The 14,920-nt window shown below is 41.6% G+C and overlaps 1 protein-coding gene across 11 annotated transcripts in view; it reads right to left on the bottom strand.

Moving 5' to 3' along the window:
- Positions 1 to 14,920, bottom strand: part of DOCK9 (dedicator of cytokinesis 9) — a gene marked incomplete at both ends in the record, with an annotated part of 281,402 nt that overhangs the window by 48,104 nt on the left and 218,378 nt on the right. For 5 of the 11 annotated variants that reach the window (XM_079721650.1, XM_079721647.1, XM_079721653.1 and 2 more), the window contains 5 exons: positions 2,586 to 2,722; positions 5,522 to 5,569; positions 6,939 to 7,005; positions 10,620 to 10,734; positions 12,781 to 12,914. In XM_079721650.1, coding sequence (XP_079577776.1) covers positions 2,586 to 2,722; positions 5,522 to 5,569; positions 6,939 to 7,005; positions 10,620 to 10,734; positions 12,781 to 12,914 — 501 coding nt within the window. Of the gene's footprint in view, positions 1 to 1,997; positions 2,042 to 2,585; positions 2,723 to 5,521; positions 5,570 to 6,938; positions 7,006 to 10,619; positions 10,735 to 12,780; positions 12,915 to 14,920 lie in introns of all 11 variants that reach the window. The other 6 variants (XM_079721648.1, XM_079721656.1, XM_079721655.1 and 3 more) reach the window with 4 other exon arrangements.

Raw genomic sequence — 14,920 nt, 5'->3', positions numbered from 1 at the left:
TTCCCGTGTCCTACTGTTAATAGGCGATGGAGACGGTGTGGCTTGGCCTGCATTGGCTTAAGTTCCTCGCAGTCCTCTGCTGCCCCCTGCTGGTCACGCTAAGATCTGACAAAGCCTTTCCTACTCAGAGAAAGGAAATGAAAAATGCAGGTGTATAGGGGACTCTTCCTATTTTCATTCTTTTCCAAAATAAATTCATTTTAGACTCTGGCATCCCAGCAAGTCTCTCACATACTGGATCTCTGTCATACTGGTTGGCCCAATAGAAGGTACTGTATTCGTTAAATAGGAATTTTCTTAAAGAGACATATGTGGCTACAAATTTCCCATACAATACCTAGGTGAAGATGTAAAAACTCATGTATGTATGAGTTCACACACATACCCGTGTATACATACAGTATACACTCCCTTCTCTGTGGCTTTTGGCCGAGTTGACGATTTGGAACTCAAAAAGTTAATGGTGGCAGAGGGTGAAGCCTCCCAAATACAGAATCACAATTAGAGACATAAGTGAAGACTGAGTTCAGGGTGAAGATGCAGGGACTACGGGACATCAGAAGCTATTCGGGGAGAGCAGGAACTGTGGGCACACATTAAAAGGCTAAAATAATCAGCTACACACTCTTGACGGGGAAGGCAAAAGGAGAAACTTTGATCGAGAATGGTGTCACTGAAAACTGACTAAAGAAAAACTTGGGGTTGAGAGAGGAGAGGGGCAGGAAGGACAAGGTTCTCTGTGGGTAGCAGGAAGAGAGAATGGAAATCAACCATGTTAACAATAGGGTTTTTGGCAGTAGAACACAGCCAGCTGTCTCTCTCCTCCAATTCAAACCACCACCGTGAAACCCATTTGCAGAGGGAGGGGTTGCTGCATATCTTGGTGGATGAAGGTTATTTATTCGTGTGTTGATCATTCAGTTTATTTTTGTTTTCTATGTTTCCTACATGATTATCTTTGGAGGTGGGGCCTTGGTCTGCTTATGATTTTTTTTTTTACAGTGCTTTAAAGTTTAAGCATTTATTTCAACTGATAGTGAGGTACTAATAGTCCCTGTGTTATAAATTATCTGGGCAAAGGTAATGTAGCAGGTCTTGCAGAAAAGTGGGAATTTGATTTCTCTTTGCTAAATAGGAAATCAAAACTAAAAATAATGAAACTCCTTGTTTTGTTTGTTTAAACCCTTTGTCTGCAGAGCTAAAATAGCCCTAACAGACAAGACGTTGAAAAATCAAGTTCTGTAGCCTTAGACGTGTCACTAACGCACATTCCACAGCTAAGTATAGAACCCAGAACTAGCATTTGAAGGCTACCAATTCAGTGTGTGGCAGAGACTGACATAATATTGATTTAAATTAAGCCTTGAATTTTATAAAGAGAGACTGTACCCACTACATTTAACTTTCTTGGGGGTGGAAGAGTGGGAAGGTGTCATATTTTGATTCCTCAGCATTTTTACTTTGAACTATTCTCAATTTAAGGTGTCAGGAATATATCGTCTATACTCTTAGCCTGTACTAAGAAAGAGGTACGGAAATCACAGTGAATGGAATGAATTCTTATGATTAGAAATGATGAGAAGATATTACTAACCATGAATTAAAGACATTGCTTGCAGTGAGTACAAATAATTGTCTAGATAGAACAGTAACTAGCTAAGTCATGCTTGGAGCAAAGATGGGACAATTTAGAGAACACACCACTGACAGAAATGATGACATTAGTTTATAAAGTGCTGCATGGTTGATATCTTTTAGGTTTTCTGCTTCAAGAAACCCTTAAGAAGACTAAACACTTAGATTTCTAGAAACAGCACATGATGCTATGTCCCCTCTGGCAATTGATAAAATTAAATTAAAGATATGCTCCCATGTTTTGGCAAAGTCTCTACTGTGAAGTTAGGAAGCCCCAAAGTTAGGAAGGCGAGATGAACAAGAAGTCTCGGTTTGCAAGTGAAGCGGCCTCGTAAGCAGACTTCAACCTGATTAAATCTTACCATTGTCTACAGAAATTCCAAGCACACTTGATATCTTTCTCACACTGAAAACACAGAAAAAGTCACTTTGTTATTGGCTTTTCCACACCCTCACACATTGATTCACGGGCTTTACGGTTTCACAGCAGTTTAACGATTAACATACATTCAGGGCTGGAATGTCAGAATGTGGACGCTTGATCAATTACACGCATGGGGTCAGGAGGGTGAAAGGAACTTGCCCCAGATGTTCTTGGGAGTCACACGGGGAAAACTGATGATAAGTTGGTTACTGGCAACAAATCAAAATACTAAATTAAAAATATCAGAGAATGTCTCGCTATCAGGCCAGATTTTGTTTTAAAAACACCAAGCAGATGGCGTGGGGCAAAGGGTCTAGGCTTTCAGGTGTGGTGCTGTAGTTGACCGCGTCCCACATTATGTCATTCTCCTCCGAGGAAGGGAACTGCGCCACGAGCTCTTCATCCTACTGCTCTGAGCTGGAAGAAAAGTCGATTTGGTGATGTGGTGTGGTGTAGCCAGGGGCTCTCCCCTCTGAACTGTCACATGGGATGGCTGGCTGTTACGATGGTGTGTCATGGGACTTACTGTGGTTAAAAGTGAGAGAGTTATCCAGGCTGCCCAGCTGCTGCAATCTGGCATGCATCATTCCTGTTCTGTTACGGGAAACAGGCAATGTCTGAGATTTTCGATCATGAACTATGGGTCCCAACCCCTCCTGGTTCCTGCAACATGAGTGAAATGGGATAGAAGCAAAAGTTAGATTTGTTACACTGCAGCGAGATGGGGAGCATTAGTTAGTGAGGCCAGGACACAGCACGAAGGAGACTGGCCACGCACAGACCAAGCACAGAGGAGCCTGTTTGAGGCCACATGAGCCAAAGACACACACAGGCAGCAGCACTTGGCAGAGTTCACAGCAAAGCATCTGAAGACGAAGGAGCAAAAACCAGGGCAAAGCAGAGACCTTTTCAGTTTTGGAAAGTCATTTAGAGATGCTACTTGTTTTTTGTTTTTTTTTAGGTACCCGGGCCTCTCACTGTTGTGGCCCGTCCCGTTGCAGAACACAGGCTCAGCGGTCATGGCTCACAGGCCTAGCTGCTCCACGGCATATGGGATCCTTCCAGACCGGGGCACGAACCCGTGTCCCCTGCATCGGCAGGCGGACTTTCAACCACTGCACCACCAGGGAAGCCCAGAGATGCTACTTTTTAAAAAGGTGAGCATCAGTCCAATGTGGTGCTAATGACTAGCATTTGGACAACAGCCAAAACACCATGAATCTCTTTGGATTATATATGTTATTAAACAGCAAAAAAAAATTTTTTTAGTTAAAATAATACATTGGAAGAAACAGAGAACAAACATGCAATGGGAAGGATTATATGAGGCGGTTTAACACCTTTATTCTTACCCAGGAAAGGTGGAGAAGAGCCACAACCTTTGTTAGACTTGTCAGCAGTCAAGTGAAGAAAACAGAAAAGTGATCTGGATTAGCAATCAAACAGCTAACTTCCTACTGTGTCCCATCACCAGAGCAGATGAAAAATGAGACCAGCGCTGGAATGACACCTGTCCCCCGTCCCGTAGCCAACCGTCTCCCTCACTGTGTTATTGTGTGGAGTAGAACAGGACATGCATGGAATATCATCGGGCAACATGCTGCTGGGTGATTTCAAAGTGACACAATGAGAAGGCGCAGTGTTCACAGAACCGGACCACCATAGAGGGCAAACACTGACAACGTTTAAATCATCACTCAGGATCTCTTCCATGTGCAGCAGAGACCATGGCAATTTTCTATAAAACAGGGCACGTCTTTCCACTGTGCACATTACGAAGTAACACCATCCTCCACCCCACCTATCTATTCCCATTTATTTTTAAGACAGTCCAAGGAAGCATACTTTTACATGCAAATATATACAGGGTGCCTAAGAAGTCAGAAGATTTTTCTTTAAAAAAATTAAATTTAGAGACTTTGAAAAAATAAGTTAACTGCTTCACAAAATCCAATTCCAAAATAGTTTGTTGGGGCAGAAATCTTCAGCTTTTCACATTCACCATGTTCAGCTCTGAGGCATTTTATCCTATTTGCACAACATTTTCCAAATGCCATCTTGTGAGGTGGGTGACACCATGAGAGGGTGTGAAGCTCCCCCAGCACAGTGTCTTTCTGTTGCAAATATACTGTTTGCCCATCTTCATGGGACAAAGTCAAAAAGGATGAAGTTATTGTATAAGGACACATTGTATATATTTGCATTTAGTACCCAAAAAACTCAAATGCAAAAATTACTGTTACGATAAAAAATAAGAGTTAAGATTAGAGAACGTTAAGTGCCACCACATTTCAATTAAAAATAGAAAGTATTAATAGGAAGAAGGCATAATATAGTCTCTCTACATTTGCTTTTTAAAAGAAAACATACTTTTATTTGACATAAACACAATTCTGAAACTTTCTCAAATATCTCAAGAAAAAAACAATGTTACCATAAAGAGTGAAATCTTGACACTCAAATAGAAAGTCTATTAAAAATCTATTTCCTATTTCATTGTTGTAAAGCAGAATTATAGATAAGCGAAAAACCTCAATGACAACTAAATTTTAAAGTTTTTCTTAAAACATAAATATGTTTACTTATAATTAAATTTTAGCAACAACTATAGAAAAATAGGATGCTTAGACCAAGACCCCATGAATACATTATCACAGGATACACAACAATGGAAGAAGACAAACACAGACACACTGAATGGCAACAGGGAAGGAGTAAGAACTCGCTAACGACAAGGGGCAGTCCGAGGAAAGCCTCCAGAGAAGGAGCTGCGTGGCTGCCCATCAGCAGTGAGTGTCCAGCTCTCCTCAAGCTCAGCGCGGAACCGAGAGGATGGCTGGGACAGGGCAGTCAGGGTCTGTGATACTCAACAGAGAGTTCTGGTCAGATCACAACAGAGGGCACAGACAGCTTATTCAGAGAAAGAGGAGAAAAGGCTCAATTTTAGAGATGGTTTTTGTGGCAGTCCAAACAAATTTGAGATGGACTGAAAACATTCTTTCATTAAGGAGGAAAGCGGTTCGATGAGAGATCACTCTGTAGTTGGGAGGTGGGATGGTAAAAAAAGGACCTTTGAAAGCGAAAAAGGGAAAGAGAGATCATTGAGGAAGGAAAAAAAGAAAGAGGGGGAACACACATCCAGAGGAGCCGGGAGAAGAGAAAGAGGAGACAGGAGGAACAGAGCACGAGGCAGGATGTGGAAGGAAGCGGAGAAGTGAAGCAACAGGCCACGGAGGGAAATCTTTCCAGGAGGTATGCCTGAGACAGAACAAGACAGAAGGAACGGAGGAACGTAGGCGAAAGATGCCACCAGATTTCAGGGCAGCAACCCAAAGACCTGCCACTGTCTTCACGGCGGTTTAAGAGAATGACAACCGCCAATCCCCACACAAGTTCCCACACTCCTGGATCCAAGCAACACAGACAATGACACAACACTTCAAACGAAAACTCCCACAGTACCTGGCGATATATCGCTTCCCCATGTACTGGAACTGGTGCAAGCAGACTCTGCGGAGAGAATGAAGATTATTAGGGAGCGATCAAGTTATTGGAGGTGAACTTATTTTTGACACATGGCTTTGCTTAAACCCATTTACAGTAACATGTTCAATAAGCTCTTACAACTACCACTAGCCCCTTACTTCCGGTTTTCAGAAATTCTCTGGAAGGTCCCTCTAAACCCGGAGAAAATGATCAAACGCAAGGGAGGCCGCATATTGTGCTGCTGTCAGTGCCATGGTGGCTGGTCTGAGCAACACAGAAGAAAGGCCCAGGACCGACAGGATTGACTGGTGACTTCGGGGGTGGATATTTACTCCACATCTGCCTTAGAAGGCATGGTGGAAACCATATGCACTGTTCCAAGTGGCTTATTCGTTCTCATTCAGCCTATGTAAGGAGTTTTCTTTTTTGATTCAAGTAAATGGACTGGCTCCTTACAGACATCAAGTATGTAGTTTTTTGTTTTACTTTACTGTATTTTGTTTACAACATTGATTTTTTTAAAAAAAATCATATATTTAATAAAAGTCAGTTAAAACAATGTCTAGTAAGTTCTTCTGAACTTACTAGAATCTTGTCTCACGTGTGATAACTCCCACCTTTAACTCAGCAGAGGAAGTGACCATGGATTTGGGAACCAAGACCGTAATTCCAAAATGCACAAAGCTCTGAACACCATGGGTTTGCACCGAATTCGTGCAAACACATTTGGCAGCAAATCATGACCCCAACTAACAGAGGTAAACCTACCTGGTCATGATTTAACCTACTACTTTGAACGATCACAGTACACAGAAATAACTTCTTACTGCAGAAACAACCATGTGCTTGACTGTGGGGTGCTGCGGAATATACTCTCTATGTAAATTTTTCAAAAATCCAAAAAATTCTGGATTTGAAAACTCATCTGGCCCCACTAGTTTTGGATAAGGGATTGTAGATTCGTGTTTCTAAAAGTAAAAGGCTTAAAGGAAAACTTAAACTAAAGTGATAAAATAATATAGACTGTATTTAAGATTTCACTTTTACATATTTTTAAATTGTAGCAATTTTTATGTCTCAGTTTCTGAGCATCATCCACCGAATTCAGTGAATAAATGTTGTGTTATTTAATTAAAATGGCTTATACGCACAAGTAGTAACCTCTCATCTACAATAATCACATATCTAATCATTTAAGGCTGTCGCTGTCCACTGGGTCATGAGCCCCTGAGAGTGGGTGTTGGGGTTAGGTCCAGGAGAAAGAGCTTAAGGATAAGTGTGGATGTGAATATATATTGCATTCCTGGTTCAACTGTCGGTGCACTGTATTCTTCACACCTCTTAACTAGCCTGGAAAAATCAAGAGTCAATGAGCAAAGATGAAACTACTCACTCCAATATTGTAAAAAAATCCATAAGTTCAGATGTTGAGGCCTTGTTCCAATATGTAAACAAAGCATCTGCAAAGTAAACATTTATTTGATTAAATTGTAATGCGTATTTCGTACATTATAAGATGGGAAGAGACCTCAGAGTGTAGGCCTCCAAACTTTCCTCGGCCCCCTTTTATAGTTGATCAAAGGATAAACCAGTGACTAATCTATTATAAGGGGTAACATGCACAACAGGCTTAGTCAGTATAAAGAAGCTACACTTGAACATTTGAACTTTAATTTCAGCATGCATCATCTAGCCCTAAATGGTACCTATTTAACTTATACATAATGTGCTCTTAAATGGACTAGAAAATTACCCACTACAGAATCCCTCCCCAGTAGAGAATCTGTTGAAAATTCTGACATGTACGTAAGTAACCCCTTCCCAACACACACACACACACACACACACACGCACTGCAGTGGAAGCATGTATCCTACAGGCACTGTTTCGCCCTTTGAGGTTTAATTCAGCAAGAAAGCCTGGATCTACCTCAGTCTTTTCCAAGCTGCATGACAGTCCTCTCCATGGATGTACTGCAGCTGAGTTAACCAGCTCCCCTACTGACAGACATGTACTTGTCCTTCCCCCCAGTTTTTTGCTGTTATATATCATGCTTCAGTAAAAATCCTTTTTACATGCGTCTGTGCACACTTGTCCAACTACATCTATAGGAGAAATTCTTAGAAGTGAACTAGCCATGTTAATAGTGTGTACATTTAAAATCTGACATATATTGTCAAATAGCCTTCCAAATAACAGTGTATGGGAGTTCCTATTTCCTAGCACGATGGTACAATGTACTAGTGGTTAAGAACCACACCCGCTCTTTATCAAGAGCAACTGAGCGCATCTTTAGTTAAGGCAAATCCTACAAATTCACTTACAGGAAGCATTCTCTGCATATGACTCTTAACCATTTGACATTGCACAAAGAGTGTTAGCGTGTGATAGTTAAACATTTTTGCCTTCTTACATTTTACATTGAAGTTGAGAAATGCGTTAAAAGATTTCTTTCAGGGAAAAAGCCACTGAGTCTTTGGGGCCTGAGATGAGCAAGAGGCTGGCTGCAGAGATGCTGGAGGCTCATGAAGATGCATGGCAATGGACTTTTATTCTACACTTGTCAAGAACAGTGACAGGTGGGAGAAGCCATGGGATACATACCAAGTACCTGCTATGCACCAGGCACTGTGCTAGGTCTCATGACTTCACGTATATCCTGTCATCGAATTCTCATCATGATCTGGGGCAGAGTTTCCATTTACAAATGAACTAATGAAGGCTCAGAGAAGCTAAGTAACTCTCCCAACTACCAGCTGACAGAATGCTGGTGGAATGGCGGTTTAAATCAAGTGCACCTGATTTTGAAAGCCACAGCTGGCCTCTTAGACCAGAGGGTGGGTCGGGGAGCATCCATCTCTTGGGGGTTTCAAGTTTAGAATCCAGAGGGACGGACTCTGGTTACTTGAGGCTGGTGTGTTGGGAACCCAGGGAGTTCCCTGGATGCTGGGCCTCTCGGGGTCAACGTGCAGACATCTGAGGCCAGCAGACAGAACCAGCTGGCCAGCCGGGTGGTACCATCATGGCCTTTCCTTGCTCTGTGCTCTGGCTATTGGCTGAGGAGGGGGGAAGACAGAGCTAAGCTCTACGACGGAGAAAGGAGGCACAAGAAGGCACGGAGGGTGAGGGGCCCTGCGTGTAGGCCGTGTGCGTTCAACGTGGGAGAAAGGAAAGAGCAGCTACAGAGCTAGTCACACAACTGATGTTGGGTATCTGTCTGGTAAACTATTCTAAAGGCAATTTCTCCCCCACCCCATACTATACACAAAAACCAATGCTTGGTAGAGACTAAGATTTAAATGTGAAAATTTAAATAATACAGCTTTTAAAGAAAATACAGGAGAACATCTTCAGAGCCTGGCAGGTAGGTAAAGATTTCTTAAATGAGACGCACAAAAAAATTCTAATTATAAAGGAGAAAAAAGTGTAACAACAGTAGTTGTAAAAAAAAAAAAAAGGATATTCTAAAACTGTTTTGAAGAAGTTGTTGCATTTTTTAAATATGTGCCTGGCCTTCCAAAAGGCTGACTTTAAAGGGTAACTTTCACTTGGATGCAAAATTTCTTGTATATTTGTTTTTTAAAAACAGTTATTTTCTAGTTACACATCACATTTAATATTTGAAATGTAAAATATTTTAAAGAAAACTTTCAATAAAGGAAAAACAGGACTATATAATGCTGGCTGAAACCCACTACCATGATGAAAATTGAGAACGTTTGACTTAATGGGAAGAACTTCAACTTTCTAACTGAAAAATCAGAATAAGAGCCTGGTGCTTTTGTATTTGGTCATCATTCACAAAAAAAAATCTTGTCTGCTTGTGTTTTTCAAAATAGCTATTTTAAAGTAACATGTTGACAGAAGAGTAAAATCCTCCAGTTCCAACGCATTTTAAGGATCCTATGCTGCTCCTAACCTCTGAGCTACAGGTCAGGCTCCTGGTGCTGCTGAAATGGAAGCTCGAGACAAAAGAAACACTATGTGCAGCAGAAGTACCTTCCCCTGGATGCTCAATGCCCACACCCCCTGCCACCAGACAAGTGGGCTTCAGGTCTCCAAAAATGGCATTTTACTTTCAAAAGAGTTTGTCTTCTCTCAATGACCTTAATGAAGCTCACAGTACCCTTCCTAATTTGTTACAGGAAAATTAAGAAGATTTTTGACCAAGATAAGAACTGTGACATTATACTATGGCACAGTTTCATGTGATTGCTTATATCACACAATCAGAGTTGGAACTGTCCTGCCATGGATGTTTACAAGCTTTAAATGGTACTGATAAAGCATTAATGGTTGTGGTCATTTCTATTTTAAAATGTGGTGGTCAAACCCTTAATCAGAAGCTTAATCTACCAGAATACCACTATTTCCATTAGAAAACTAAACACACCCCACCTCTAGTTAAAGCCAGGAATGTCACACATACTGTAAATGGAAGAGATGCTTAGGTCACCAACACTACATTCTCTAATTCAAGAGACTGACCAATAAAATTATACAAGTTGCCAGTAAGTTTGCTTGGACAAATGAAATTTTAAAAAAAAAATCAAAAGCTATTTCATTTATATGCTTCTGTCTCCCTTAGTGAAGATGTATGTCTGGCTTAATATAAATTTTTTTTTTTTTTTTGCGGTACGCGGGCCTCTCACTGCTGTGGCCTCTCCCGCTGCGGAGCACAGGCTCCGGATGCGCAGGCCCAGCGGCCATGGCTCATGGGCCCAGCCGCTCCACGGCATGTGGGATCCTCCCGGAGCGGGGCACGAACCCGTGTCCCCTGCATCGGCAGGCGGACTCTCAACCACTGCGCCACCAGGGAAGCCCCAATATAAATTTTTAAAATACGCCATTCACATTTTAGAACTCTTTCTGAAACACAATAATTAATGAAAATAAATTTCCAAATTAAGACTTTTATTTCTAGTACATTCAGTAAATTAATATGTATTTCAAACAAGAGAGAAAATCCCTTTAAATCCTTAAACACTTTGAACCAACTATAATTTTTTAAAAAATAAACCAATTACTGAAACAAGGAAAGTAGAACAGATATCTTCATTTTTTTTTTACCTACCATCAGACATGCTTTTTAAGATGTAGAGGAAACACATCAGCAGGCTCTTGATCTCAGACTGGTCAAGTTTGTCGCAGCGAACGACAGAATTTCCCAAGGTGCCACTTTGCTGGTGCTAAAGAAGGAAACAGAGGTGATTCTTCTCCTTCGTTACAGGTAAAACAAAATTAGGTTCACTTTTCTCCTCTGGAAGAGAAAGAGTCTTCGAACTGAGTCAAATCATACAAATTGGAAGGTATAAATGATTTGTCAACGAACTACAAGCACACCGTCACCAAATACACACAAGTGTTAATCCATGGAAGCTCTGTCTTGTCTCCTTGGCACACTCTCCCAGGACAAACAAGAAAGCACAGACCTTTCAAACTGAAAAACCAGTCATAGTTACTGGCTTAGTGCCGAAATGCCAAGTAAAACTTCATGCAAAAAACTTTGTGTGCTAAGACCAAACAGAAATGATGTTTCAGAAGACAGTGCCAAACCAAGCATATCCTCAGGAAAACGTCAGTGGCTGAAAACAGCAAATTAAGTCCAAGGGGCTGCTATGGACCAGCCACTAAAGCCTGGAGCTGAGTCACTGTTATTCTGTTACATCCTGGGGCAGCCTTGGGGGAAAACCACAGGCAGGTGCCTGATAGGGACAAACAGGGACACCTCAGTGCAGCAGGACCAAAGCCCCTAAACTGATGAGATCACGCCATCATCAGCTTAGCTCAACACTGCAAACTTCAGAAAGCTCAGGGTGCAGGGTGAGGGCAGCTTTGCCACTAGACAGCAGGTTCACACCATGTTCAAAGCATTTACTTAAAAAAAAAAAAGAACAAGAATCTCATCTCATTTAAAAAACACAAGAAATTTAAAAATCTTGAAAGTTATATTTCCAATTGAAATCTGGAAAAATTTTTTGCCAAATACCAAAGCAGAAAGATCAGTAAAAAAATATCTTTCATTCAAGGTACTGGTGGGCAATGGAAAAGATATATACTAATCAGGTTTAACTAATAACATACACGAGTATTTTTATTATAGGAAGAGACACACTGCAATTAGTGGCAAAGCCGTGGTGCGGGTGCACCTCCCGCCCACCCACTTCATCAGCGCCGCTGGGAGAGCCCAGGTCTCCCTGCAGCAGGAGCAGGGGTGCCGCCTGTGGGGCCTCCTCCGGCAGAGGCAGCAGTGTTAGCAGCGAGAAGTCCATGGTGACCCGGTGTCTCCTGGCTGACTGGCCGCCGCCCTCCTCCTCTCCAGCTCCGCGTATGACACAAGCTGAGTGCCTTCTGAGCAGCTTCTCCCTCTACGCACGAAGGCATGTCAGGGTCAAGGGAAAAGTTCGACAGGTCATGACACCTGCGCGGAGATGCTCGGACGGCTACAGAACCACAGCTGAGGATCATCACGGCGAGGTCGGCCACATGACCGCGGTAAGGTTACGAACCTGACCCCGAGGAAGGGAGGCTTCCACGTTTCTGAGAACTAGGAATACATCCCTAAGAGAATCACTTGTTTATCGGCACATAAACCTATAACTTAACTTAACCTATACATAACTCACCTATAACTTGAAATAACTTAGGAAAACAGTGGCCGAGGTGAGACTAATCTATCATGGTTCCAGGTTTAAATCCAAGCTTTATCCATTTGCACAAAATTCCAAACTTAGGTATTTCAAGAAAAAAATAGTTAAATATGAGGAGGATGTGTTGTGCTGGGGGCACAGTATGAATAGAGTGATTTCAAATAAAGCCTTATCCCTGCATCATCTATATGACTGATTAATCTTTTCTGGAGCCAGCTTCGGATCCAACGCCCATTCTCATGGATAACTGTGTTATAATTGGTGTTCCCTGGCACACAGACCGTGGGGATTCTAAGCAAGTGGCATTTTGATTTCCCTACGTGTTCAAACTGCCAGAACAACTGGCTCAAAGTGCTCCACTGTAAACACTGCCCTGATGAAATCCTAGAACAGGAATCAGGGGGTTTCAGGGAATGGGCTCCATCCTTAGATCATACTCTGAGATCATCTACCCCAGGTTAACTGAGTTGTTTAAGGAAAAAAAAAAAAGGTCATACTTACTGAACACTAGAACATGAAGCATGTTTACTTTGGGCTAAATCCATTAGTTATAAGAAACACTTAAGTTACATTAAAAGAAATTACCTTATCCAGGGAATTGCTCTTCTCACTATTCCTTTCTGGAAGGCTGTTCCCGGAATCTGTGCTTATGAGGGATCCTCTTGAATCAGCACTTCTCACACTACTGATGTTTGGAGTTGAGTTTGTATATGGAGAAGCTAAACAGAAATCAAGCCAAGACCAAAGGTTTGGTGAGACAGAACAAAATAAAAATAAGTACTGAACTTTAATAAGGGAAACTGCTTTTATGGCACTTATTTTTCCTGTGAGAAAGCTGGCTCAAGAGTTTCATTCGATTCCCTCTCCTTTCAAGAACCAGGCCATTTAGATTGAGATACAATAACCGTTAATCTGAAACGTTCAGACATAACTATCAATTCACTTATGAGAAACCACCTTGGATTGCTCAGACTAAAGGAGAACATGCTGGTTCAGACTGGGGTAGGATAAAGACTTCAAAAAATTAAAAAGATAAATCCACCTACAACTATCAAATAAAAAAAACTATACCATGCAATAAACCCGCAGTACTCAAACGGCGGGCTGAGGGACCCCAGAAAACTCTGAGGGGTGTCATGGGACATTTTAAAATTTCAAGGAAAACACAGTGATACTTGACATCTGCCGGAAACTGTAGTTTCAACCTCCGACTGTGCTACATTCCTTTCCGTGATGTCATATCTCTGCGAAGCGGGGTATTTGGTGGTCGCTATGATAAAAAGCAAGTACTGGGTGAAAATCAGTGTGGAACAGGAAATGAGAATGTCGGTGAGCGATCTGATTCCAAATGTGAGAAGCCGTGTAGCGCCCAACAGGCACACACAACCCATTAGTAAGAATCGTTAGTAAAAATAAAAATTTTTTTCTTTATGTATGTGTATAGTTTTCAAATGCCTACTAAGTTGTTAGGTTATAAGTACGTATTATTTGGCCCTAAGTACCTAATAAACAGAACCATTAGGTGTTTCTTTTGGCCTGGGGACTCCATGAAAAATTACTTTGATTAATAAGGGTGCTGTGAATTGAGAATGTTTGGGAATCTCTGCAATAAACAGTTGCAAGCAGAAAGGAAATCTAACTTGGAAATAAAATTTGTGACATCTGTTGAAAAAAATAGCATTTTAAGGGAGAAGTCAGCCCCTACCTCAATACTGTGGAATTTCTAAAAGTAATAGATGACTTCCTGCTTAGATAAGATTTAAATAAATCACAAAATTAAAAATGACTCTTAGACTTGCACATTCTGGCTTGAACCAAAAGGCATGTCTTTGGCTGTGAGGCTGGGCTGGCAGTGCACACTGCAGAAGACTTTCGGCGCCACGCTGCAGCAAGCTGTAAGCACAGCCTCCCACCCCCAAGCTGTCTTCACCTGAGATGCCTTTCCTTGGCACCTCAGAACAGGCAGGCCCTTTCTGGGTTTCAGCCTGCAAGTTACTGCCATGGGCTGATACACCTCGAAGTTGATCCCCTCCCTGCCCCTAACGCTCAGGTTTATCCACCACCATCTCTGAAACCAATTCAGTGTATTAAGTGTATCAAGCAAAGAAGGGCAAGGGAATCTGAAAATGTAAGTGCAGGCAGGAACACGTAAACCATTGGCCAGGGGCTGCGCCTACCCAGAATAGGAACTGTGTGATTGACTGCCACAGGGTGCAGGTAAAAACACTATGAAAAAGCCAGGGGCCTTTTTCTACACTCAGAGAGAAAAGAAATATGCACTGTGACCAAACTATAACTATCGTCTTCCTAATATAACCAGACTTCATACTTAGTGTAGAACACAGAACTCAGGAGAAAAAGGCTCTCAGTAAAGTAAAATTAGACATTAAATTCTCAAAGTTTTAGGCTCAGTTCCAGAACAAGAGTCCTAATCTAAGGCAAACAGATGCAAAGGCAATAAATCAAAATCAACATGCTTAGTAGAACTATGTTCCTGGTGTGTGTGTGTGTGTGTGTGTGTGTATTTAATATCCTGGCCCAGTGTATAACTTTTAAAAGAAATTTCGTTCAACTCTCTCCCCTTTGTACAGACAGCAAAATGCAATACACTGAGTAGGTAGGTAAAGGAACCCTGAGCCTAAGAATGCATGCCTTGAGAATGTAATCTTTTTTAAAAATTTTATTTATTTATTTTTGGCTGTGTTGGGTCTTCGCTGCTGTGCAT

This window comes from Hyperoodon ampullatus (genome assembly GCF_949752795.1).
Source record: "Hyperoodon ampullatus genome assembly, chromosome: 16".
NCBI lineage: Eukaryota > Metazoa > Chordata > Mammalia > Artiodactyla > Ziphiidae > Hyperoodon > Hyperoodon ampullatus.
This window is presented reverse-complemented; position numbering and strand designations above follow the sequence as displayed.